At 57.5% G+C, this 25748-nt stretch overlaps 4 protein-coding genes across 6 annotated transcripts; 1 reads left to right on the top strand and 3 right to left on the bottom strand.

Annotated features, from left to right (window-relative positions):
• Positions 1-1784: 1784 nt before the first annotated feature.
• LOC137909678 (meiosis-specific protein MEI4-like) lies at positions 1785-4930 on the bottom strand. Its single transcript, XM_068754139.1, has 6 exons — positions 4924-4930; positions 4337-4558; positions 3680-4092; positions 2852-2983; positions 2515-2523; positions 1785-2054 (listed from the first exon to the last, which is right to left on the bottom strand). Exons 1-6 carry the CDS (start codon positions 4928-4930, stop codon positions 1785-1787), a joined length of 1053 nt encoding a protein of 350 aa, XP_068610240.1.
• Positions 4931-7470: 2540 nt separating this feature from the next.
• LOC137909282 (snake venom 5'-nucleotidase-like) lies at positions 7471-11237 on the top strand. Its single transcript, XM_068753726.1, has 9 exons — positions 7471-7794; positions 8246-8468; positions 8593-8781; positions 9694-9891; positions 9959-10113; positions 10255-10363; positions 10436-10585; positions 10737-10937; positions 11015-11237. Exons 1-9 carry the CDS (start codon positions 7471-7473, stop codon positions 11173-11175), a joined length of 1710 nt encoding a protein of 569 aa, XP_068609827.1. The 3' UTR covers positions 11176-11237.
• A 150-nt stretch (positions 11238-11387) lies between these two features.
• On the bottom strand, positions 11388-19017 carry LOC137909252 (sorting nexin-14-like). Its single transcript, XM_068753691.1, has 27 exons — positions 18645-19017; positions 18390-18510; positions 18051-18124; positions 17907-17985; positions 17790-17833; positions 17639-17726; positions 17484-17568; positions 17250-17406; positions 17094-17169; positions 16979-17023; positions 16813-16893; positions 16628-16742; positions 16390-16545; positions 16063-16187; positions 15916-15974; positions 15544-15845; positions 15240-15323; positions 14607-14707; positions 14395-14506; positions 14291-14331; positions 14057-14173; positions 13635-13740; positions 13394-13558; positions 13158-13253; positions 11925-12016; positions 11752-11808; positions 11388-11525 (listed from the first exon to the last, which is right to left on the bottom strand). Exons 1-27 carry the CDS (start codon positions 18770-18772, stop codon positions 11508-11510), a joined length of 2724 nt encoding a protein of 907 aa, XP_068609792.1. The 5' UTR covers positions 18773-19017; the 3' UTR covers positions 11388-11507.
• Positions 19018-19492: 475 nt separating this feature from the next.
• Positions 19493-25296, bottom strand: LOC137909253 (heterogeneous nuclear ribonucleoprotein Q-like). Of its 3 annotated transcripts, none has more exons than XM_068753693.1 (11): positions 25205-25296; positions 24753-24912; positions 23778-23896; positions 23489-23710; positions 23069-23245; positions 22857-22992; positions 22572-22777; positions 22339-22488; positions 21985-22106; positions 21574-21919; positions 19493-20725 (listed from the first exon to the last, which is right to left on the bottom strand). In XM_068753693.1, exons 2-11 carry the CDS (start codon positions 24910-24912, stop codon positions 20684-20686), a joined length of 1680 nt encoding a protein of 559 aa, XP_068609794.1. In that variant the 5' UTR covers positions 25205-25296; the 3' UTR covers positions 19493-20683. The 3 variants fall into 3 exon arrangements, with proteins under 3 accessions (XP_068609794.1, XP_068609795.1, XP_068609793.1); XM_068753694.1 differs by having other exon boundaries at positions 19493-20722; XM_068753692.1 differs by lacking the exon at positions 19493-20725 and having other exon boundaries at positions 21112-21919.
• Between the last annotated feature and the right edge of the window lie 452 nt (positions 25297-25748).

Genomic DNA, 25748 nt, shown 5'->3' with positions numbered 1-25748 from the left:
AGCTTCAGGACGCTAGCATCAGGACGCTCTAGCAGCAGGACGCTAGCTTCAGGACACTCTAGCAGCAGGCCGCTAGCTTCAGGACACTAGCATCAGGACGCTAGCTTCAGGATGCTCTAGCAGCAGGACGCTAGCATCAGGAGACTAGCAGCAGGATGCTAGCATCAGGACGCTAACTTCAGGACGCTCTAGCAGCAGGACGCTAGCTTCAGGATGCTCTAGCAGCAGGACGCTAGCTTCAGGACGCTAGCATCAGGACGCTCTAGCAGCAGGACGCTAGCTTCAGGACGCTCTAGCAGCAGGACGCTAGCATCAGGACACTAGCAGCAGGACGCTAGCTTCAGGACGCTCTAGCAGCAGGACGCTAGCTTCAGGACGCTCTAGCAGCAGGATGCTAGCTTCAGGATGCTCTAGCAGCAGGACGCTAGCTTCAGGACGCTCTAGCAGAAGGACGCTAGCTTCAGGACACGCTACCAGCAGGACGCTCTAGCAGAAGGACGCTAGCTTCAGGACGTTCTAGCAGCAGGACACTAGCTTCAGGACGCGCTAGCAGCAGGATGCTAGCTTCAGGACGCTCTAGCAGCAGGACACTAGCTTCAGGACGCTCTAGCAGCAGGACGCTGGCTTCAGGACGCACTAGCAGCAGGACGCTAGCTTCAGGACGCGCTAGCAGCAGGACGCTAGCTTCAGGACGCTCTAGCAGCAGGACGCTAGCTTCAGGACGCTAGCTTCAGGACGCTAGCATCAGGACGCTAGCAGCAGGACGCTAGCATCAGGACACTCTAGCAGCAGGACGCTAGCTTCAGGACCCTCTAGCAGCAGGACGCTAGCATCAGGACACTAGCAGCAGGACGCTAGCATCAGGACGCTAGCTTCAGGACGCTCTAGCAGCAGGACGCTAGCTTCAGGACGCGCTAGCAGCAGGACGCTAGCTTCAGGACGCGCTAGCAGCAGGACGCTCTAGCACAGGCATGGGCAAACCCAGGCCCGGGGGCCATATGCGGCCCGTTGGTCTTTTTAATCTGGCCCGCCAAACTTGTCCAAATTATATCATTCAATAAAATTGTATTATAATTAAACCTCATTCATTTGACCTTTTCCCTGTAATGCTACCTGTAAAAGGCCAAATCCTTTCATGCTATAGCTTTCATGTGTCAATTATCAGCTCACACAAATACTTCGTGCGTCTGTTCTTGGTCCGGCCCCTCTGTCAAATTTTAGAACCTATTGTGGCCCGCAAGTCAAAAAGTTTGCCCACCCCTGCTCTAGCAGAAGGACGCTAGATTCAGGACGCGCTAGCAGCAGGATGCTAGCGCGTCCTGAAGCAGCTTCATGCTCCCCCGTCATGCGGTGGGTTGACTCGCCACGGACGCCATCAGCAGCCAGCACACGTCTGAGCAGCGGCGTTCATTTCTCAGGATATGAAAGATGAGATCAGACGACCCAAAGCAGACGCGATGGGAGCGACGCTCTCGGCGCCGCCGGCGCCGCTGGTCCTTTGTGACGTAGCAGGAAACGCATTTAGCGGCGCTCATGCCTGGGTCGGTATTACAGACCAGGCCACCTGGTCCCGTACCTGTACTGCAAATCTGAAAACCTTGTTTAGAACGAAAGCAGATTGACCTGGTAACCATGGAAACCAAACAAGCAGCGCTTTCTGTTTGTGATGAGTGTGTGAAACATCAAAGGAGAACCGGTCCTGATCAGAGTCCAACAAACAAACATTCAGCATTTAATGTTTACTGCTGGTGAACAACCGGTAGAAGAACAAACGGTTCTGATCGTCAGGGCGTCCCAGAGTCTGGACCCGGTGACCCGGAGGACCTCCAGTCGGACCTGAGCAGACCTCCGATCCTCCACATGTAGATGGAGAACAAGGGAAACTCCTCCGACAGCTGAAAGGCCCGCTGCTCCAGGTGAGCCAGGAAGCCCGTTGGCTCCGCCCCCACCTCCAGCCTGAACGGTACCTTCTGCAGGAGGTGCTCCACAACCCCAAAGAGGTAGGATGAGTTCTGGTACTGGTCCACGGGAAACGTGTCCAGCCCTGCGCCGCCCTGGTCCTGTAAGCAGTGACATCATCATCAGGGTGACATCGTCACCAGGATGACATCATCATCAGGTGACATCGTCACCAGGGTGACATCGTCATCAGGATGACATCATCATCAGGTGACATCGTCACCAGGGTGACATCGTCATCAGGGTGACATCGTCATCAGGGTGACCCCCCCCAGTTTATTCAGGGTTCGATTACAGGAAGTAAAGATCCAAAATCCCAGTCCGGTCGGGAAACGCGTCCAGGCTCAAAAGACATTTCCTCATGGCATTGCTAATCACAAATCAATACGTCTGATCAACGAGGACGGCGACGCCCACCAGACAGCTACAGAGGAGGAGAAGGAGCAGGAGGAGGCGGAGCAGGAGGAGGAGGCGGCTACATCGTCAATGGTTTCCCGGCGGTCGACAGAGCGACCCAGATGGCCCGGCTCGTCCCCGGCTGCGTCGCTGCAGCACCTCCTCCTGCTCCTCCTCCTCCTCCTGCTCCTCCTCCTCCTCCTCCTCCTCCTCCTCCTCCTCCACTGATGTCCTTCAGACAGAGCAGATGTCTCCTGACTCCTCAGCTCACACTGATCCGTCTGCTATCGGTCCAACAGAACCGGGTCCAGGGTGCCCCCCCAGCTCCAACCCAGGGTCAGCTGTCAGGGGAGGGACCCTGGGGACTCCAAGGAGCAGGAGGACAGCAGGAGGAGGAGCCAGGTTCACGATGGGTCAAACAGAGGACAGCAGGAGGGGGGACAAACGGCTCAGCTGGTGCTGTCTCGGAACCGGGAGAGGACGAGAGGACGTTTACCTGGAAGGCCTGCCAGAGCTGGTCCACCAGAGCGCTGATCTGAGACAGGATGTGCCGGATGAGAAAGGACTTGGACATGCCGCTGTCCCCCAGCCTGATGAGACACCCCGTCAGCCGGTCTGCAGCCTGGCGCTGGGGAGCAACGAAACAAGCGCTCCTCAACGCGTCCAGTCTGAAGACAAACCGACACTCAAACCGAGACATTGAAACGAGGAAGACACTTTGTGTCCCTGGTCTTGTCTGACCCGGGTCCCTCAGCACCGGTTAGAACCCTAAAGACGTCCCCGTGGTGCTCTGAGGACTGGACTAGTGGACGATGCTGGACGGTCCAGATGCTGTCCAACATCTGGATCAAACGCATCCGAGTCGGCGTGAGACGGAGTCGGCGTGAGGCGGAGTCGGCGTGAGGCGGAGTCGGCGTGAGACGGAGTCGGCGTGAGACGGGAGTCGGCATGAGACGGAGTCGGCGTGAGACGGAGTCGGCGTGAGGCGGAGTCGGCGTGAAGCGGAGTCGGCGTGAGGCGGAGTCGGCGTGAGGCGGAGTCGGCGTGAGGCGGAGTCGGCGTTAGACAGTCGGTGTGATGCGGAGTCGGCGTGAGACGGAGTCGGTGTGATGCGGAGTCGGCGTGAGACGGAGTCGGCATCGGCATGAGGCAGAGTCGGCGTCAGCGTGAGGCGGAGTCGGCGTGAGGCGGAGTCGGCATGAGACGGAGTCGGCGTGAGACGGGAGTCGGCGTGAGGCGGAGTCGGCGTGAGACGGAGTCGGTGTGAGACGGAGTCGGTGTGAGGCGGAGTCGGCGTGAGACAGTCCCCCCCCCCGGTGCTCACCCCCCCCTGCTGGTTCCGGTCCAGCAGCGTCCCCGTCAGCTCCCTCAGCGCCTCCTGCACTCGTCTCAGGAAGTCCTCCGACGGCAGCCTCTGGGAGCAGAAGACGTCCATCGCCCCGCCCCCGACCCGGCAGGCCTGGAGGACCAGATCAGGAGGTCCCGGCGGGGGGGGGTCCCTGCAAACCGCCACCACCGACTCCAGCAGCTGGCACACAGCATCAGCCAGAACCGGACCAGAACCCCCACCAGAGCGGAACCACAGGCCCCCGCCGCTCCCCTCCACCTGACGGAGGGAGCACAGGGACTGCAGGAGGCGCACGGAAGGGAGGAGGAGTCTCCCAGGAGGGCCGGAGGGAGGCGGGGTCAGGCTCTCCCAGCTGAAGCCCCCTCCCTCGGGACCGATTGGGTCGTCTTCTAGAAGAGTTCACAAACAAAGCAGGTCCTTCATCAATAATCAATAATCAGTAAATGTTCATGGACTCCGGGTGATGATGTCACAAGCCCCTCCCATTAACGAGAATCAGACCAGAACCGAACCCACATCAAAGACCCAGCCCACTATACCAGAACCAGGGTTCATGATTTATTTAGTGACATCATCATGTCACGATGCTGTCCCACTCATGAAATAAAGAAAAACAAGGTAAGCCCCTCCCACCTGCTGCCGTCGCCCTGGCGATCAGTGCTTCCTGTCGCAGCATCAGGACCTCCTGCTCGAGCTCCTGGCTCCTCTTCCTCCAGCCTTCATCCTGACTCCTCAGCTTGCGGGCCAGAACCCGGGCGTACTCGGCGCCGCTCAGACCCGAGGGCTTGTTCCGGATCAGAACCACCGCCTGCGCCACGCTGATCTTCATGAACAGCCAATCAGCCGGCAGCGCTGCTGAAACACAGAGGAGGACCCAGTCCAGAACCAGAACCAGACCGCTGATTCACATGTTCTGGTTCTGGACCCGTCCAGCATTAGGCCGGTACCCAGCGTGACCCGACCCAGTCCAGAACCAGAACCAGAGCCGCTGATTCACATGTTCTGGCTCTGGTCCCGTCCAGCATTGGACCGGTACCGAGCGTGACCCGACCCAGTCCAGAACCAGAACCAGAGCCGCTGATTCACATGTTCTGGCTCTGGTCCCGTCCAGCATTGGACCGGTACCGAGCGTGACCCGGTTCCCCGACCTACTGCAGCTTCGGTTCTTCTCCCTCGTCCATCACGTTCACTAACACCGAGCCCACACATGCGTCCATTACCGGACATCCCGTCTAAATTTGGATCTTTCCTCCAGAACCGGAACTTTTCCGTGCAGCGTCTGTCTGGAGTGTCCGGTGAGTCAAACGCCGGCTGATGACGTCATAAACCCGAACACCCAATGAACGGCGGTAGAGCTAACAGGCTAAAGCTAATGGCTAGCTAACGACAGAATCAAATAAAGACGTTGTTTGTTTGCTACCAGACGATGACGTCACCTTTCAAAGGCTCGTTTTCCATCTCGTGTTAAAATCCACGAAGAAAAGCCGGGAAAAGTAGTTCCGCTCGACCCGAAGCTAACTTATGAAGCTAACTTATGAAGCTAACTTAGCATCCGCTCAGGTGCGGGAGGAAACACGCAGGCCGGCCTGGGGGTGACGTCACGCAGCTCCCATCAAAGAGCTGTCAGAAAAACAAGGTTTAACAAAGGATTGATTTCCTAAAAATGTTAATTCATTCTAAATCTTATTGAAGCTTTAAATGCATCAACCTTCCTGTGGTCACTCACTCATTCACTCACTCATTCATTCATTCATTCACCCACTCATTCACTCACTCATTCATTCATTCATTCACTCATTCATTCACTCACTCATTCATTCACTCATTCATTCATTCACTCACTCACTCATTCATTCACTCACTCATTCACTCACTCACTCATTCACTCACTCATTCACTCACTCATTCATTCATTCACTCACTCACTCATTCATTCACTCACTCATTCACTCACTTATTCATTCACTCACTCATTCATTCACTCACCCATTCACTCACTCACTCATTCATTCACTCACTCACTCACTCATTCACTCACTCACTCACTCACTCATTCATTCACTCACTCATTCACTCACTCATTCATTCATTCACTCATTCATTCACTCACTCATTCATTCACTCACTCATTCACTCACTCATTCATTCACTCATTCATTCACTCACTCATTCACTCACTCATTCATTCACTCACTCATTCACTCACTCACTCACTCACTCATTCACTCACTCATTCATTCACTCACTCACTCACTCATTCATTCACTCACTCATTCGTTCACTCATTCATTCATTCACTCACTCACTCATTCACTCACTCATTCACTCACTCATTCATTCACTCACTCATTCACTCACTCATTCATTCACCCACTCATTCATTCACTCATTCACTCACTCATTCACTCACTCATTCACTCACTCATTCATTCACTCACTCATTCACTCACTCATTCATTCACCCACTCACTCATTCATTCATTCACTCACTCATTCACTCACTCATTCATTCATTCAGCATCTTCAGCATCTTCCCTAATTTAGCTGTTTTCATACCAGAGTCTCGTCCTTCATCCATTTAGTCAAGACCCAGCGAGTCTATTATTCTACTACAGTACAAGTACAGTCACACAGTAGCGTGTATTACAGTACAAGTACAGTCACACAGTAGCATGTATTACAGTACAAGTACAGTCAAACAGTAGCATGTATTACAGTACAAATACAGTCACACAGTAGCATGTATTACAGTACAAGTACAGTCAAACAGTAGCGTGTATTACAGTACAAGTACAGTCAAACAGTGGCATGTATTACAGTACAAGTACAGTCACACAGTAGCGTGTATTACAGTACAAGTACAGTCACACAGTAGCGTGTATTACAGTACAAGTACAGTCAAACAGTGGCATGTATTACAGTACAAGTACAGTCACACAGTAGCGTGTATTACAGTACAAGTACAGTCAAACAGTGGCATGTATCGCAGTACAAGTACAGTCAACCAGTAGCGTGTATTACAGTACGAGTAGTCATACAGTAGCATGTATTACAGTACAATTACAGTCACACAGTAGCATGTATTACAGTACAAGTACAGGCAGACAGTAGCATGTATTACAGTACAAGTACAGTCAAACAGTAGCATGTATTACAGTACAAGTACAGCCAGACAGTAGCATGTATTACAGTACAAGTACAGTCAAACATTAGCATGTATTACAGTACAAGTACAGTCACACAGTAGCGTGTATTACAGTACAAGTACAGTCAAACAGTAGCATGTATCACAGTACAAGTACAGTCAAACATCCTTGCGGTCTTGTTTCCGTTGAAAGTCCTTCGTACATAAATCAAAACATTTAACAATACAAATAAAATAACAATAAATTACAAAGACACATAGTATGTACTACGTAGGTGGACAAAAGGGGGGGGGGGGGGCATGGCTTCGACTCGTCACTCAGAGAAGGCAGCAGCTGCTCCATCAGGTCCTGAGGCCGGTGGAGATCTACCTGACTGGCAGTGGGCGGGGCAACGGTGCTGCTGGCTCACCTGTGAAGGTGTAACCTGAAACCTCGGCTGAGGGTTCAACTTGAATCTTTGTCGTTTAGTTCAGTCGGTGTGAAACCGGAGACAGCGTTTCTGGACACGTCACAAACCCCTCCTGCACGCGCGCGCCCTGACGCGTGACGTCGCCGGAGGAGTTTTTAGTTTACAGAACCGAAAGAGGAGGAAGGGCGGGGCGGAGACCCGGACCCGGACAGATGGGCGCTCCGCGGCTCCTCCTGCTCCTCCTGCTCGGCTCCTCCGTGTCCCCCTCGGCGGCCTGGGACCTGGTTCTCCTCCACACTAACGACGTGCACGCGCGGGTGGAGGAGACCGGCCCGATGTCTGGGAAATGCAGACCCGACCGCGGATGCTTCGCCGGGGTGGCGCGGAGGGCCACGGCGGTCCGGAGGATCCGGATCCCCGGGACCAACGTGCTGCTGCTGGACGCCGGAGACCAGTTCCAGGGGTCGGTCTGGTTCAACCACTACAAAGGGGCGGAGGCGGCGCACTTCATGAACCGACTCCGCTACGACGCCATGGTGAGAGCAGCGGGGTCCGAACCGAAGCCTGTCTGTTACTATAGCAACGGTATTCTGACAGGTGATCACAGATCTTCAAACTATTGGAGATATGTCTGACCAAAAGGTTCCAACCTCCGGTTCTTCAGAAACCTGCGGCGGAGAACCGGAGCCAGGTCCGGTTGATCAGAACCCATTCCATTGATCGGGCCCGATCGGGGGTGATCGGGGGTGATCGGGCATGGTCGGGGGTGATCGGGCGTGGTCGGGGGTGATCGGGCGTGGTCGGGGGGTGATCGGGCGTGGTCGGGGGGTGATCGGGGGTGATCGGGCGTGGTCGGGGGTGATCGGGCGTGGTCGGGGGGTGATCGGGCGTGGTCGGGGGGTGATCGGGGGTGATCGGGCGTGGTTGGGGGGTGATCGGGCGTGGTCGGGGGTGGCGACACTGATCTCCTTTCTTCGTGCGTTTCAGGCGTTGGGGAACCACGAGTTCGATAACGGCGTGGAGGGACTCATGGAACCGTTCATGGACCGGATCCAGTGTCCCATTCTCAGCGCCAACATCAAAGCAGACCAAATGCTCAACGCCACATTTGGCTCCTCCTACTCACCTTATAAGATACTTCACGTCGGCGGTGAGAAGGTGGGCGTGGCTGGATACACCTCACAGGAAACCACTGCCCTGTCCAAACCCGGTAGGTGAAGGTGGTTACCATGGCGATCTAAACCTAACCCATGCATTCATCGTGCCGTGGAGGCAAACTTTGATGTTTCGCCATGGGGAGGAGCCTGTTGTAACTTGATCCGCCCCACATTCAGGACCACACCTGTCCTTCCTGGATGAGGTGACCTCCCTCCAGCCGTACGTAGACCACCTCCAGAAGCAGGGCGTGACCAAGATCATCGCTCTGGGACACTCCGGCTTCGCCACGGATCAAGAGATCGCCAGGAGGGTCCGGGGAGTCGACGTCGTCGTCGGAGGCCATAGCAACACCTTCCTCTACACAGGTGGGGGCGGGGCCGGGGCCGGGGCCGGTCCAGATACCTGTGCCAGCTAAATGTACCCCGCCGTGAACCGGAAGCTGCTAATACGCCACTGTGCATTAGCAGTAAGCTAACGGTTAGCACCAAGGGCGTTTACGTTTGTTTTGTGTTCAGTTCAGCCTCTGAGTAGATTGTTTCTGTCAGCCGTGTCCGTTAGCCGTGTCCGTTAGCCGCGTCCGTTAGCCGCGTCCGTTAGCCGTGCCCGTTAGCCGTGCCGCTGCTGCTGGAAGTCGTCCTATCTAGCTGAAGAGTAAACAGGACGTGTTCTCCAAAGATAACACCCAAACAGGAAGTGAGTCTCAGACCTCAGGCCATCAAAGATCTGAGGGAAGGTGGGCGCCACAGAGCGGACCAGGATCAGGTGACGTTCAAGGGTTCCTGAAGCGGACATGGATGAGCTGAACAGACAGAACTAGTCGGGTCGGTACCGTCCAACCCGACGGGACGACTCACGGCCGGACAGACTGAAGTCATCGTGTTGCTCCGGGCTCACGCCTGAGGTTCTGATCGGACGCTGGTCCCGTTTAAACGGATCCGTCCCGTAGAATCAACTCATTTTGATTTAAAAAGCCCGAACCCCTCCCTCCAAGATCCGGCGTGGACCAACCGGAGCGGATCCCACCGGCGGTACCGGCATGTTGTTGGTTTAAGTCTCAGTAACGTGCCATGTTTTTAGAAAACGAATAAGTGAGTGAACGAGTGAATAAATGAATGAATGAACCAGTGAATAAATGAATGAATGAACGAGTGAATAAATGAATGAATGAACCAGTGAGTGAGTGAATGAACGAGTGAATAAACGAATGAATGAACGAGTGAGAGTGAGTGAGTGAGTGTCTGCAGGTAAACTCCACGGTCGTCCTCCCCGTCCTGTAGGACCGCCCCCTTCCTCTGAGGTCCCCTCCGGTCCTTATCCGTTCCTGGTGGAGTCGGACGACGGTCGGATGGTTCCCGTCGTTCAGGCCTACGCGTTCGGGAAGTACCTGGGCCGTCTGAACGTGACGTTCGACGCTGCCGGCAACGTGTTGACGTCCTCGGGGAACCCCATCCTGCTGGACGGCAGCGTCGCCGAAGGTACGAGCGTCCGTCCCCACGTCCCGTCCCGTCGGCGCTCCCGTCCCGCATCACGACTTTCGTCCAGATCCAGACGTCCTCGCCGAAGTGGACGAGTGGAAGGAGAACCTGGCGAACTACTCGGCCCGGGTGGTGGGACGGACGGCCGTCTTCCTGAACGGAACCGCTGCAGAGTGCCGGTTTCAGGAATGCAACCTGGGGAACCTGATCTGTGACGCCATGGTAACGACATGACGGGATGCCATGTTGGGTTCGAGACCCGGCGCGTCCATCCGTCCTCAGGAACGCTTTGAGTCCAGAAGGTTCTCCGAGCAGAACCTCAAACCTGGCGTGTGAAACCGTCTTCTCGTCTCCGTGGTTCAGGTCAACAACTACGTGAAGGTCGCGGACGACGACCGGTGGAATCAGGTCAGCGCCGCCATCATGAACGGCGGCGGCATCCGATCACATATTGACGAGAAAATCCGGGACGGTGAGTCGGGCGCCGCTGAGTCCCCGAGTCCGTGTTTGGACGGGCGCCGCTGAGTCCGTGTCCCCGCCGTAGGTTGGATCACCGTGGAGGACCTGCTCGCCGTCCTGCCCTTCGGGGGGACCTTTGACCTGGTGCAGCTGAAGGGATCCACGCTGAAGAAGACCTTCGAGTTCTCCGTCAGACGCTACGGCCGGGGGACCGGGGAGTTCCTCCAAGTCTCTGGTACCGTTCTTCTTCAGGTTTGGACCTCGTAGTCCACAAATTCAACGGTTCCCTTCCAGCATTGGTTCAGACCCAGAGACGTCTTCTGGTCGCTACGGTTGCGCCGGAGCCTCGGCCCTCGTCCGACGTCTGAATCTGGACTTCCTGACAGGATTCCGGGTCGAGTACGACGTCTCCAAACCGCCGTGGAGTCGCCTGAGGAGCCTCCGAATCCTGTGCACCCAATGCCGGGTTCCGGTCTACGAGGCCGTGGAGGACGAGGCGGTCTACACGGTGGCGGTGGCGTCCTACGTAGCGCAGGGCGGGGACGGCTTCGCCATGGTGAAGAACGAGACCCTCAAGTACGACAGCGGTGAGCAGGTGGGAGGTCGGCCCGGTTCCGTGCGGTTCTCCTGCAGAGTTCTGACGTTTCTCTGTCCCCGTCCTCAGGGGACTTGGACCTGGCGGTCCTGTCCGGCTACATCGAGCGGATGCAGCCCGTCCACACGGCCGTGGAAGGACGCGTCACCGTCTACAGCCCGGCTGCCGGACTCACAGAACCGAGCGCCGCCCTGGTTGTTCTGGGGCTCCTCTGGACTCGGAACATGTGACCCGGCCCCCCCGTGACAGACCCGTTAGCCCGTCCATCCGGACCGTCACCGTCCAGCAACAGAACCGAATCCTCGATGTAGAACCAGGAGAACCTTCCTGTGTCTGCTGCATGTTCTGTCCAGATTAAAGCGTAGAACCGGTCCGACCACTCGTTTGTTCCGTTCTAGTCCGGTTCTGGTTCCGGCGCCACCAAAGACACGCTTCACGGCGATCCGGGTTTCATGCTTTTATTTGATTCTCGGTCTGGACCGACCCGCTTGGTTCTTTCACCGGTTCCCAAGTGAAACGGAACCCGACCCACGAGCGGGACGGGGGGAGGGTTCCTCCCGGGTCACGTGTCCGTCGCTCTCTGAGGAGAGAACGAGCGTTTGTTTACTTCATCTGATGGGCGGAGCAACCCCAGAGCTAAAGGTGTCAAATGACGTCTCGTCCTCGTTAGCATAGATAGCAGCGTCGCTAACAGTGAGCGCCGCCATGTAGTCAGATTACAGGAAACGGTTGTCACAGCAACCGATGCTGGCTAGCGAGCCTTTGATGATGAAGACGATGATCTTCATCTCTCCACCGTTGTTTACCTTTCTGAGTTCGGGGAAGAGTTCCTGAACGGCGATGTCCAGCAGCACGTAGGACACCTGAGGACAAAAAGGTGATGTCATCACAGCTGTGGACAGTCTGTCTACCTGTCTGTCTACCTGTCTGCCTGTCTGTCTACCTGTCTACCTGTCTGTCTGTCTGTCTGTCTCCTCACCTGCTTGTTGAGCAGCGGTTGCTGGAGCCCATCAAACAGCAGTCGGACGCCTTCGTACTTCATTTCCTCACCGATGCACGTCACCACAAAGTCTGAGACACACACACACACACAGAGACACACGCACACCCACACAGACACACACACACGCACACAGAGACACACGCACACACACAGAGACACACGCACACACACACACACACACAGAGACACACACAGACACACACACACAGAGACACACACGCACACACACACACACAGACACACAGAGAGACACACACACACACACACAGAGACACACACGCACACACACACACACACACAGAGACACACGCACACAGACACACACACACACGCACACAGACACACGCAGAGACACACACACACACACACACAGAGACACACACACGCACACACACAGACACACACAGAGACACACGCACACACAGAGACACACGCACACGCAGACACACACAGAGACACACACACACACACACACACACAGACACACACAGACACACACAGAGACACACGCACACACACACACACACAGAGACACACACAGACACACACACACAGACACACACACACACAGAGACACGCACACGCACACAGACACACACACAGAGACACACACACACACACAGAGACACACACAGACACACACACACGCACACACACAGACACACACGCACAGACACACACAGAGACACACACACACACACACACAGACACACACAGACACACACAGAGACACACGCACACACACACACACACAGAGACACACACAGACACACACACACAGACACACACACACACAGAGACACGCACACGCACACAGACACACACACAGAGACACACACACACACACAGAGACACACACAGACACACACACACGCACACACACAGACACACACGCACAGACACACACAGAGACACACACACACACACAGAGACACGCACACACACACACACACACACACACACAGAGACACACGCACACACACAGACACACACAGAGACACACGCACACACACACACACACACACACACAGAGACACGCACACACACACACAGACACGCACACGCACACACACACACGCACCTCAGGTGGGGGCTGCTTCAGAACAAAAAGCCCCCCCCTTGTTACTAATCTCTCTGAACCCGAATGGACCAATCGGAGCAGAGGAGGGGAGGGAGCTGATTGGTGGTGTGCAGGTAAAGCCCACCCACCTGGTAGGTACGTAATCATCTCCTCAAACGTCCTCCTGGCTCTGGCGTTCCGGTCACCGGCGGTTCGCTCCTCGCCGGCCTCGCAGAAAACGGTGTCTGGGAGGAGGAGGAGGAGGAGAGTTCTGTCTGAGCAGCCGGTCCAGAACCGGGTCGGAACCGCTCCAGAACCGGGTCGGAACCGGTCCAGAACCGGGCCGGAACCAGTCCAGAACCGGGCCGGGCTCTGAGCGCCGTACCCCTGAGCTGCGTGATGAGGGACACCAGCCGGTGCTCCTGCAGGACCTGGTCCAGCTTGGACTGCAGGTACCGGTCCATGTAGGCCTCAAACGTGTTCTTGATCAGGATCCTGCCGGCCGCCAGCAGGTGGTGCAGCCAGTCCGGGATACGGAACACGGTGCGACCTGCCGGGCCGGGACGCGGTTAAAGGAGGAGGTCCAACCCCTCCGGTGGCGCCGCCCCGGCTCCGCCCATACCTACCCAGGTGCATCATGGCGTCGTACAATCCGTCCACGGCGACGGCGCTCTCAGAGGCGCGCTGGTTCCTGTCCAGCCCGGCGGACGCTTCGCCGTTGTTCCTGAACAGCTGCGGGGAGACAGGAAATGACATCACTGCTAACGCGGAGCGGAGCGGCGTCCGGCCCGGCCCACATAGCACGCTCAGCCATCGTTCAGCCAGGGGACAGGAAGTAGTTGGGACGTCTCCCCACGGCGCCGGGCGGGGCTTCCTCTGGGACGTTGTGGCTCTGGTCCAGTCTCAGCCACAACGTCCCAGAGGAAGCCCCGCCCAGAGGAGCAGGCCCCTCCCTGATACTTCCTTTATAAATACCCTGGAGGGCTCCGCCCCAGTGCATGACGGATGCAGCAGCATCCTGCGGTGTGAGGACAGAAGTAGGCGTTACCTTGGCGCCGGCGGCCGGCGGGCTCGGGACGGTCAGCTCGGGTCGGCCGGGTTTGGGTTTAGGTGACTCGCAGGAGCTGAAGAAGGACTGGAGGAACGGCTCCAGGTTCTGGCCTTTCTGGAGAACGGAGGGATTCACAGCGTTACCGTCAGCCTGATGAGGTCACGGCGTGGGGGAGGAGCCTGATGCTCCCCCTGATGACATCACAGACGTCTGGCTGGTTTCAGGACTTGCCTCTTTTATCAGCTTCCCCGGGACGGATTTGAAAATCTTTCCTGTAAAACAAAGCCTGGGTTAGTGGGCGGCGACCACGGGGGCGGGGCGTGGGCGGGGCCTACCCAGGTTGACGTCAGGCAGCATCCGGTCCAGGAACTGAGACTCCATGCTGTGAGGAGACAGGAAGTCCGCCAGCAGCTGACTGTTGCTGAGTTCAGGATGCTGCAGGAGTCTCTGAGGGAGAGAGAGAGAGAGAGAGAGAGAGAGAGAGAGAGAGAGAGAGAGACACTGAAACCCGATCCAGGAGACCAGACTCCGCCCCCCAGGTCTTCACCTGCAGGTATTCCTGGAACTCTTCTCTTTTGGATCGGAGGAACTCGGAGTTCTTTGGTCCGATGATTCTTTTGGATGGAAGCTGAGCATCAGTGAACGTTCCTGGAAGCACACACACACACACACACACACACACACACACAGACACACACAGAGACACACACACACACACACACACACACACACACACACACACACAGACACACACAGACACACACACAGACACACACACACACACACAGACACACACACAGACACACACACACACACACACACACAGACACACACAGACACACACACAGACACAGAGACACACACACACACAGACACAGAGACACACACACACACACACACACACACACACACAGACACACAGACACAGACACACACACACAGGCACACAGACACAGACACACAGACACCCACACACACACACACACACACACACGCACACACAGAGACACTCACACACACACACACACACAGAGACACACACACACACACACACACACAGACACGCACACACACAGAAACACTCACACACACACACACAGACACACACACACACACACACACACCCCTCAGGCCAGCTGATCGACCCATGGACCCGGGATCAGCTGGTCCGGTCCGTTACCGTGGAACTCGGTGAGTTTGGACTCCAGGACGTAGAACTCCAGGTACCGCCGGTCCACAGACCAGCTCTCGGGTTCATGACCGACTGGAGAACATCAGAGAACACGGTCAGAACCAGAACCAGAACCAGAACCAGAACCAGAACCAGAACCAGACCCCGGGGAGTCATGGTGACGTCACACAAACTGGACCGTGTGTAATGTAATCTGATTACAGGCAGAACCGGTCTGAGCGGTACCTAAAACGTCCACTAGATGTCCTGAATGTGGTCTCATTGACCCGCCCCCGGCCCCGCCCCCTCTCACCCTCCTTCCTGTCGTTCCGCTCCACGTCGATGCAGAACGCCGGGAGCTTCTCCTTCCTCGCCTCGTCCTCGTAGACGCGGACGTACGGGATGGCCACGCCCCACGCCGCCAGGTTCCTGAGGCCGCCGTGGCCGCTGGCCGGCTCGGCGGGGGCGTCGTCCTCCGTCACGATGGTGGCCTCCTCCACCGGCTCCTCCCCGGGGGGCGGGACCGAGCCCTCCATGGCGCTGCTCTTGAACACGCCTTTGATCTTACTGCCGATTCGGCTGATTCCCGACGACTCTCCTCGTTTGGACGCGTTCCTGGGAAGAGCAGCGGGAGGCGAGGTCACACGCCGTTTCTACGGCAACGGAAGCTGAGAGCAGGACACACCTGCTGATGCGGTTGTTCCTGGCCGGAGACTCCGCCCCCCTCAGCAGGTGTCTGAAGTACTGAAACACACAGGGGCAGTCAGCGTCCCAGAACAGAAGCGGGGGCAACAGGAAGCGGCCCCGCCCTCCCCGCCAGGCCCCGCCCCACCTCGTCGCTGTGACAGAACATGGGCGTGAACACGCCCTCCAGCAGCGCCAGGACGCGCTCATACGCCTCGAACAGGCAGCGCATCGTCTGCAGCTTCACCACGCCGCCGTAGGGGCCCTGAGCAACTGATACAGAGACAGCGGTGAGCCGGGCCCCGCCCCCGGACCCGCCCCCGGCGTGAACACGCCCCCCAGCGGCGCCTCGAACAGGCAGCGCATCGTCTGCAGCTTCACCACGCCGCCGTAGGGGCCCTGAGCAACTGATACAGAGACAGCGGTGAGCCGGGCCCCGCCCCCGGACCCGCCCCCGGCGCCGCCGTCCCCTTACCGTTCCGGATCTCGTCCACGATGAAGCCGTCGAAGCGGATCTTGTCCACGCTCTCGTCCAGGCAGTACGTCTGGTAGATGTGCAGCACATCGCCGTGGAGACGCCGTAGCTCCGCCTCGCTCAGCTCCGGACTCAGGATGTCGTTGTTGAACTCCTCTGGAGGAGAGCCGGGTCAGAGCCGGGTCAGAGCCGGGTCAGAGCCGGGTCAGAGCCGGGTCCAGCTGGCGCCGCCTCTTACCCACGGCGAGGCAGAACTGCAGCACGTGAACGGCGCCCTCCTGCTTCAGGAAGCTCATGAAGCGGAAGAGGAGGTCCTGCTGCTCCCGGATCTCCTTCAGCTGCAGCTTCAGAACCTGCATGGGGGGCGGGGCAGCTTCAGCTCCCCGGGAGCGAGGAGGCGCTGCCGGAGGAGGCGGGGCTTACCGACGCCTTTTTGCTGCTGACGTCTGCGTACTTCTGCAGGAACGGGACGGGCGCCGACGGCGGTTCTGAGGCCTCTTCAGGCTGCAGAACCAGAACACGGGTGAGTTCAGAACCTCTGGCCGGGCCGACGATGACATCACGGCGATGACATCACGGCGTCGCTTACCGGACGCTCGTCCACGTATATCAGAACCATGAGGTTGACCGTGTCCTGGAAGACAAACAGCAGCTGGTGGACCCGACCGGAACCCTCCAGCGGCACACTAGCCCCGCCCACTCACCGGGTCAGCAATGAAGTCCATGGTGGGCAGCAGGACGGAACCGGCCATCACCTCCCGCAGCAGCAGGGCCAGAGACCTGGGCAGAGATGGCGGCGTGATCCAGACCCGGCCCGCGGCGTCCCGGGGGCGGGGGGCGGGGTCCGGTCCGGGTCCTACCTGCAGTCCGTGGCCTTGGCGGGCATTAGGAAGGGGAACAGCGCCTCCGTCAGCGTCCTCAGGTACAGCAGCTCGTCCTTCCGGCTGCGCAGAGCGGCGTGCAGCTCGCCGCCGTATTCCTCCACGGCCGCCCGCTGCAACCCGGCCGGGGTCGTCACTGCAAACAGAACCAGGCCCGCTGAGGGCGGAGCCACGCCTCCAGAGGCTCCGCCCTCAGCGAGCAGACAGACGCACCTGTCCTCCGCGCTCGAGCGATTATCTCGATGTGCTTCAACGCCGCTTTCATCACTTTGTCAGCGAACACGGCGGGAACGTCCACCTGCAGGACGACACGCTCAAAGGGGCGGGGCCAGCACGGACCAATCGGATTGAACAGTGACTGCTCCCACCTTCTGAGCCCGGCGGACCAGCACCGAAGCGAAGAAGCGGAAGGTCGTCCTCACTTCGTCCACGCAGGCGTCGTCGTCGGTGATGTCCCTGGAGACAGAGGGGCGTTTGATTTAAGCAGCGGCGCCGCGCCGCGGGACGAGCGCCGCTTACCGGTACCACGGGTACACGAAGTTCTCCAGGACCAGCTCGAACACCTGAGACACGAGACACGTTTACAGAGCCGGGACGGAGACGGACAAGGTGGACACCTAAAGAGAGGGGGCGGACCTCCGCCAGGGACGCGTCCACCTTGGCGTGGACCTTCAGGTCCAACCACGGCTGGTGGTTCTCGAGGAGCAGCGTCGGCCTAGGAGGACAGACCAGAATTTAGGATCGGGGTCCGGGACCGGGTCTCCGCTCCTGTGGACGTACCGGTGGCGTTGACACTTGACCTTCCCACAGACGGCGCAGCTGTGGCCCAGAGGAAACAGCTCCGCCTCCGTCCTCTGCAGGAGGACAAACACGTCACCAACAAGACGCAACGCCGCCGAGGCGTCCGACCAGCGCCCGACGGGGGTCCGACCAGCGCCCGACGGGCGTCCGACCAGCGCCCCACGGGGGTCCGACCAGCGCCCGACGGGCGTCCGACCAGCGCCCCACGGGGGTCCGACCAGCGCCCGACGGGCGTCCGATCAGCGCCCCACGGGGGTCCGACCAGCGCCCCACGGGGGTCCGACCAGCGCCCCACGGGGGTCCCGTGATGCGGCTCACCTTGCTCCTTGGCGTCGCCGTGAAGAGGACGTTTGGGAGGAGCGTCTCCGGGGTCAGGGACAAATAGAAGGTGACGACGCCGGCCAGGAAGGACCAGAACACCATCAGGACATGGATAAACCTGAAGGGGGACACAAACCGGATCCATGAGGCTGACCACATACGTCAGCGTTGATGGGAGTGTGACGTCATTAGGCCTTTGGAGTGTGTGCTGACGCCGGGACACGCCCCGGGACACGCCCCGGTCCTCCGTACCTGTTGAGCAGGACCGTCAGCGACACCATGGACAGCAGCAGGAAGCAGGACACCGGATACTGACGTCCGGCTTCCGCCAGGACGTCGAGCCTCAGCCCCCGCTTCAAGTCCCGGAGAATGTCCGCCATCCGTCCTCCGGTGGATCCGGTCTGGTCTCACGTTTTATTCCGGATAATCTGCGTCCAATTTCGAGATTAAGCGTCTCAAGGGGCGGAGTTAGCTAGCAGGCTAACGCTAGCATGTTTACCGTGACGACTCTTCATTTAACTAAACGTCCACGCGCTCAGTGCACGTCTGTGTCCCACACAGAGAGGTTCGGTTCGGTCCGGTTAGAACTTATTCCATGTTTAGATCCCGAGATGTTCGTTTTTTATTCCGACCCGAGCGGAAGCAGGAAGTTGAAGCAGAGCCCGCCCTCGCCTGTGTCTGATTGGTGGACTGTAAAGCTTCTAACCAATCAGCCCTCATGACTATCTGACCCGCCCAATCAACAGATATTAGCCAATCAGGGTCAGACTTGGGCGGATTGTTCCCTCGCCATAGTAAGAGTCGGTGTTCCGTCGTGCTGCGTTCACGCACCGCGCGACTCTGAACCGAGTTGCGTTCAAACGAATCAGAAATTCTAGATCTTTCAGCGAATGAACGTGCTGACGTAGAAACCGGATAGTCGGCGGAGCCGTCATCAGGTACTAAATCTCTGGAGCCAGTTGAACAACTGATTTGAGGTGAGTGCATTCCTGGTTCCTGACATTCTGGAGCAGAGATTAAATACAAGATTAAATATTGTGTCTTTTTGGAGCATTCTAAGATTTATTTTCAAAAGAGAATTAGAGAATTAAACGAGGCGTTTGGGTCACGTGATGTTTTTCCATATTGTTTGAGGTTTGAGAAACATTGAGGCCAAAAAGATGACATCGTCATCTATGAAACCAAACAAATCAAAGTCAATAACTTTATTAGAAAAATAGGTTTAACTGGCCTCAGTATAAAACAATTCATCTGCAAGAATGCAAATACTCGTTAGCAAAACTCCAGAACAATATTAGTCCGGCAGCGATCAGGAGCGTCGGCACGAAGGATTCAAAGACACAAAGCAACACGTCAGAGCTTAGAGAGAGCTCCTCCCCCACGCCGTGATGTCATCACACCGGAACGCTTTCCAGAGGACTTCCTTTATTGATTAGCAACCATGAAAACGCCGCCCGGTCAGCGCCGAGGCCCGAGGCCTGTGTTCACGCCCAGTTATTGATCCTTCAGCACAGAAGCTGGAGTTAACATGAAGCCGTTTCCATGGTAACGCTCGGTTCAGGGGCGATAACAGACGACAGGATGGATCTCCTTCAAGTTCTTCCAGAACGACATGAAATGAATTAATCCCAAATTATCCGATAATTTGTCACCAACATTCCACAGCCCTTCCTTTCGGGCCTGGCGTCTAAAATAAGACCCGCCCCCAGGGAAGAATTCAATGTGTAAACGACATGATCACATGATCAATCACTTCACGCACATTCAGGCTGGTTCAGGACCAGCTCCTGACCCGGTACCGAGGCCTCACCTCGCCACGTGAACACGACGAGCGTTACGCAGGGAAACGATTCACCACCTCTCAAGAGGGCGGGGCGACGGGTTAACACCTCTGCTGCTGATTGGATGACTCGGGCGTTAAGACCCCGCCTCAGCACGGAACGCAGCCCAGCAGGCGAGGCCTCGAGACGGAGGTAGTTAAACTCTCAGCGGATCAGAACCATGTTCCCGTGTCCCTCCGATAGTCCATCATCATCATCTCACAAGCTCAACCACGCCCACGGTCCAGTAAGCCACGCCCACGGTGCATTAAGCCACGCCCACGGTCCAGAAGGATTCCATCGATCACATTTTTGGTGTTTGCAAGTCTTTGAAAGCTCCAGTTCTTCTTGTGATTCTCTCCAACCGTGGCGGTCTAAGGCTGGCGACGCCATTGGCCCGCTGAGTCAGGTGACCTTACCGTTCCATCCACTGGCAGCCTGCAGAGCGCAGCGCCGGATGCCGGTCAGTCTTCATAGCGACGCACCAGGACCCGCCTCGTCCCCCTTTTCCTGCTAGTCGGGTAACAAAAGGAAGCAGTTAGAGAACGGAAAACAAGATGATGTTACATGTGTGCTCTGTGCCCCGCCCACTCCAGAGATAACACGCAGGTCAACGGGGCCAGGTGAGCCCGGCTCAGACAGGAAGAGGTTAAAACATGCAGAGCAGAACCGTCCAGCTAGATCCTTCTGGGGCGGGACATCAAACGGAGCTCTCACCCCCCGGCTACAAAGCCACATGTGTGGGAGTGGAGTGGGCGGGGCTTGGTCTGACAGTGAATTTGGGACACCAATGGGGACATGAGGGGACCCGCTCCGGTAAACCTCCAGTCCGTCCCTCAATGAGGCGATTTGAGGAGAGCGTTTGCCCAAACATGAATTTGCAACACAATTTGAAGGTTGGTACACGAGTGTGTGTCGATTTATTAAAGCAGACAAACAGCAGAGAACACAAGCCGGGCGGGGCCGGGCGGGGCCGGCGTCCTCCTCAGGAACAGACACGCCCACGTTGAACACACGGAACACAGCAGATGGTCTCAACATGTCCCCCGATAACGGATAAAAGCACGGCCAAGCTGAGGATTAAAATATGTACAGAAGCCACCAATCAGGAGGGGAGGCGGGGCTGAGGGCCAATCAGACAATGGGAGGGGCTCCCTACGGATCTACTCCCACCCCTGATAGAACTCCTGGGGGTGGGCTTTGTAGCCGGAGGCGGTACCAGATCGGTCCCCGCCCTGCAGCGGCTGCTGAGCGATTGGCTGGGAGCCCCAGGTCTGGGTCTGGCGCCGCTTGGACTCGGGCTGGTTGTACCCGTCGGCTTTGCGCTTTCCTCCTACATTTCCGCCCCGAGCGCCACGTACCCCTCCTCGCCCTCTTGCTCCTCGGCCCGGTCCCGGTCCCGGTCCTCCACGCTGGGGGAAGCCGGCCCTGCCCCTCGGCCCCCTGACCGGAGAGGTTCCGCCCCGTGCGGCCCTGCCGCCGCCCCGCCCTCGCACGGGAGCCTGGAAGTCGTCGTAGCCGTAGTAGGCGTCGTCGTAGCCCCCGCGGTAGCCGTGGTAGTCGTAGCCGTAGTAGTCGTAGTCGTAGTAGTCCTCGTAGCCGCTGTAGTCGGGGGGGTACATGTAGCTCCGGCTACCCCCCCTGCCCCGGCCCCGGGCAGGAGCAGCCATGTAGGGAGGGGTGGAGTAATAGTAGCCGTCGTCATACCTGTGGACACGAGACACGTGAGGACGCGGCGGAGGCCGGCCCTGATTGGCTGACGCAGCGCTTACATTTGCGTTTTGGCTGCTTGTCTCTGAGCTTTCCTCTCCTTCCGTTTCTGGTCCGGCGGTTTAGCGAAGACGATCTCGATGGGCTCGCCCTCCAGCGCCTCGCCGTTCATCTCCTGCAGCGCCTGAGGAGCAGGAAGCCAGCGCTCAGGCAGGAGGACCCGAAGGGGACCCGACGGGGACCAGACGGGGACCCGACGGGGACCCGACGGGGACCAGACGGGGACCCGACGGGGACCCGAAGGGGACCAGACGGGGACCCGACGGAGACCCGACGGAGACCCGACGGGGACCCGAAGGGGACCCGAAGGGGACCAGACGGGGACCCGACGGAGACCCGAAGGGGACCAGACGCACCTTCACCGCGCCGTCCCGCTCCTCAAAGTGAACGAAGGCGTAGTCTTTGAGCTTCTTCACTCGCTCCAGCGTCCCGAAGCGGCTGAACGCCGTCTCCAGGATCTCCTCCGTGACGCTGTTGGCGAGGTTCCTCACAAATAGAACCTTCACCTGTTGGGACAGCGGTAAGACTCGGTCCCTCCTCCACGCCCAGCGCTCATCGATGGGGGGGGACGTTGGACTCGGACACCCACCTTGGCCATGACCTCAGGGTCAGGGTCTTCGATGGGATCCGCCCACTCCACCGTCACCAAGTTGCCCCAGAGCCGGACCTTGCCGCTCATCAGCCGGCGCCGGGCCTGAGCGGCCGCTTTGTGGTCTTCGTACTCCAGGAAGCAGAAGCCGCGGTTCTTCCTCCGGTCGTCAGGCTGATGGTAAAGGATGACATCACTGAGGCCCTCTGGTGGGAGAGGAGAGGAACTGCACGAGGAACAAGGCGGCGCTGGAGGACGGCCGTGAGAGCCGAGGCGGCGTGTTACCTGTGACCTTGAGGAACTCCTCCACGATCTGCTCCTTGGTCTTGCTCTTGGGGATGGAGCCCACGAACAGCCGGTTGTTGGCCACGGAGATGCAGACGCCGACGTGCTTCCCGGGGCGGATCTCGTGGTTGTTGCCCTGCAGAGGGAGGCGCCGGTTCACACGCAGAACGCAGCCGCTCTCATTCCGGTTCAACAGGCGCCCCGAGTCTCACCAGCTTCACCGCCTCCTGGGCGGCGTCCTTAGCACAGAAGGTCACGAAGGCGTAGCCCCGGTTGAGGCCGCTCAGCGGGTCCATCATCAGCCGCAGGTCCCAGATGGGCCCCGCCTTCTCAAAAAGGGGAACCAACTCATCCTCAAACAAGTCCCGAGGAATCTTCCCAACGAACACCTAGGAGAAACAGACCAGGTGAGACGCCGGCGCTCCGTCCAATCGACTGCAGGTTCTCAGCTAGCGACCAATGAGACGCCAGCAGGAGCACAGAAATGGGTTCCGTGATCCTCCTCCAGACCAACGCCCCGGCCCAAGGCCCGGCTCTCAGCGCTGCATTTGGGGGGGGCTTCCTGCATCCTGGGTCTACACGCCGGCTTCAGACCACACCTCCCACAGCAGGTGGGGGGGGGGGGGGGGTACCTCTGTCCCGACGCTCGGCTGGGCCTCCGAGTACACCGACTCAGGGGGGGGCCCCCCGTACTTCCGCTGGCCCGTGGTTACGTCCAGCGTGTAGCCGGTCCGGGCCAGGAGCTCTTTGATCTTGGCCTCGTCGGGGCCTTTGGTCGCGTCTGAAACCTTCGTCCCCTGTTTCTCCCGCTGGCGGTACGTCTTCATCACGCCACACAGGAAGGCACTTTTGTTCTGGAAGAAGAGAGTCGCCGTTTGGACCCAGAGCGAGCACCAACGTCTCCCGGTGCTGGACTCCTACCTGCACATGTGACAGATCGCTCTCTTTGAACTGAAGCAGCACCTGCAGGGCCCCCTCCTCATCGAACTCCTTCAACGCCTCCAGAGCCCGTTCATCAAGGTCGCTATGGGCAACGAGGCCTGATGGCGAGAAGACAGTCGGTCGACTTTGGGCGAGCCGTGACTCGCGTAGAAGCTCCAGCATAACGCATTAACCTAGTCGCTATGATGTCATCAGGAAAAACACTGAGTCGCTATGATGTCATCAAGAAAAACACTGAGTCGCTATGATGTCATCAGGAAAAACACTGAGTCGCTATGATGTCATCAGGAAAAACACTGAGTCGCTATGATGTCATCAGGAAAAACACTGAGTCGCTATGATGTCATCAAGAAAAACACTGAGTCGCTATGATGTCATCAAGAAAAACACTGAGTCGCTATGATGTCATCAGGAAAAACACTGAGTCGCTATGATGTCATCAGGAAAAACACTGAGTCGCTATGATGTCATCAAGAAAAACACTGAGTCGCTATGATGTCATCAAGAAAAACACTGTGAGTCGCTATGATGTCATCAGGAAAAACACTGTTAGTCGCTATGATGTCATCAAGAAAAACACTGTTAGTCGCTATGATGTCATCAGGAAAAACACTGTGAGTCGCTATGATGTCATCAGGAAAAACACTGTGAGTCGCTATGATGTCATCAGGAAAAACACTGTGAGTCACTATGATGTCATCAAGCAAAAGGCAGTGATGCTCAACGCCATTCTGAGCAGATGAAGACATTCCATCGTTCTTTAGATGTGCCGAGTGTGACTCAGCTGTGGAGACCCCCCCTCTGGGGGGGGCACCATGTTACACTCACACCCCAGAGAAGGGGTGATTCGGCGGAGGTGGAGGCTGCGACCATCCAGCAGGAGGCGTTACCTTTGCATTGAGGTGCACACGTGACGCGTTGCGTCATCAGCGGAGCTCCGGTCCTGCCTCTTACCTGCGACGTGGAGCTCGTCCAGCTTCTCGGCTACTTTCTGGTGTAAACCGGCTTCGAGCAGCGCCGGGAGGTTCTCGGAACAGCCCGCGGCTGCTGTCGTGTCCATCGGTTCCTCGCTGCCGTTCCCGTTAACGTGATCCGCGGCCACGTCTGCAGACATCTGTTCAGAGAACCGGATCACAGCACTGCGTTCACACTCACCCACGGGGAGCCCCCCACCCACGGGGAGCCCCCACCCACGGGGAGCCCCCACCCTCGAGTTACACGTCCGACACCACCAACAACACACGCGCGCGCGCGCTGCTTACGTAGTTTTACCAGACAGTGAATACACCTCTGAATGCTAACGTTAGCCAGCTAGCTGGCCGGCGTCCACGGCAGGCCTCGGTGGGCCTAGGGGGAGTTCGTTAGTCTTCGTCGGTCACACACATTGCGAGTTCACCGGGACATACCGTGCGAGTCTATCCGCCGCGTTAAATGTGTCTGAAATAAAAGAAAGCGTCCAGGCCGGCCCCGTTCTAGTGGGCTCACTGGGCTGCTCTCCTCCCGGTGAAACAAAATGGCGACTACGGAACGTCGCGAGCTCACATTCTCGCCCGATGCCAGGGGTTTCTTCTACGAGTCTGCACGGACTCCTCAGTTTTCATACATCCGGTTCAAGTTCACGTCATAGATGTGAAAAATCTCCGGCCTGGAAACAATGATCGTATTTCACTCCTCACGTGCAGCAAACACAGAATTAACTTCAATAATCAACATTGATCAACAACAACAACAGCTTTTAACTGATTCTTAATCCATAAATGGGTTTAATGTTAAACTTTAATATTTGTCCTGACCTCATTCTGGATCAGAACCAGGATACATGTTTCATAATGGTTCAGACCCCCCCCCCCCCCCCCCTTTATGACTGGGATGTTTGGGGAATGAATTGAACGCAGATTTTACAGGATATGAGTTTTCAAAAAAGCCTCCATTATAAGTAAATGGGAGGAT

Source organism: Brachionichthys hirsutus, chromosome 20, assembly GCF_040956055.1.
Source record: "Brachionichthys hirsutus isolate HB-005 chromosome 20, CSIRO-AGI_Bhir_v1, whole genome shotgun sequence".
In the NCBI taxonomy this organism is placed as follows: Eukaryota; Metazoa; Chordata; class Actinopteri; order Lophiiformes; family Brachionichthyidae; genus Brachionichthys; species Brachionichthys hirsutus.
The sequence above is the reverse complement of the archived record's forward strand: the minus strand, read 5'-3'. Positions and strand labels throughout refer to the sequence as shown.

Excerpts from the sequence above, each read along its gene's own strand:
- LOC137909678 (XM_068754139.1), bottom strand. Across the intron at positions 4,093-4,336 it reads CGCCAGGGCGACGGCAGCAG|AAGACGACCCAATCGGTCCC; the intron begins GTGGGAGGGGCT and ends GAACTCTTCTAG. Across the intron at positions 2,984-3,679 it reads ACCGGAACCAGCAGGGGGGG|CGCCAGGCTGCAGACCGGCT; the intron begins GTGAGCACCGGG and ends GTTGCTCCCCAG.
- LOC137909282 (XM_068753726.1), top strand. The coding sequence starts at position 7,471 with ATGGGCGCTCCGCGGCTCCTCCTGCTCCTCCTGCTCGGCTCCTCCGTG. Across the intron at positions 8,469-8,592 it reads CACTGCCCTGTCCAAACCCG|GACCACACCTGTCCTTCCTG; the intron begins GTAGGTGAAGGT and ends CCCCACATTCAG. Across the intron at positions 10,114-10,254 it reads ACCTGATCTGTGACGCCATG|GTCAACAACTACGTGAAGGT; the intron begins GTAACGACATGA and ends TCCGTGGTTCAG.
- LOC137909252 (XM_068753691.1), bottom strand. The coding sequence starts at position 18,772 with ATGGCGGACATTCTCCGGGACTTGAAGCGGGGGCTGAGGCTCGACGTC. Across the intron at positions 17,024-17,093 it reads TGGACTTCATTGCTGACCCG|GACACGGTCAACCTCATGGT; the intron begins GTGAGTGGGCGG and ends TTTGTCTTCCAG. Across the intron at positions 13,254-13,393 it reads CCTCATCACGCAGCTCAGGG|ACACCGTTTTCTGCGAGGCC; the intron begins GTACGGCGCTCA and ends TCCTCCTCCCAG.
- LOC137909253 (XM_068753692.1), bottom strand. The coding sequence starts at position 24,912 with ATGTCTGCAGACGTGGCCGCGGATCACGTTAACGGGAACGGCAGCGAG. Across the intron at positions 23,711-23,777 it reads GCGATCTGTCACATGTGCAG|AACAAAAGTGCCTTCCTGTG; the intron begins GTAGGAGTCCAG and ends CTCTTCTTCCAG. Across the intron at positions 22,489-22,571 it reads ACCCTGAGGTCATGGCCAAG|GTGAAGGTTCTATTTGTGAG; the intron begins GTGGGTGTCCGA and ends CTGTCCCAACAG.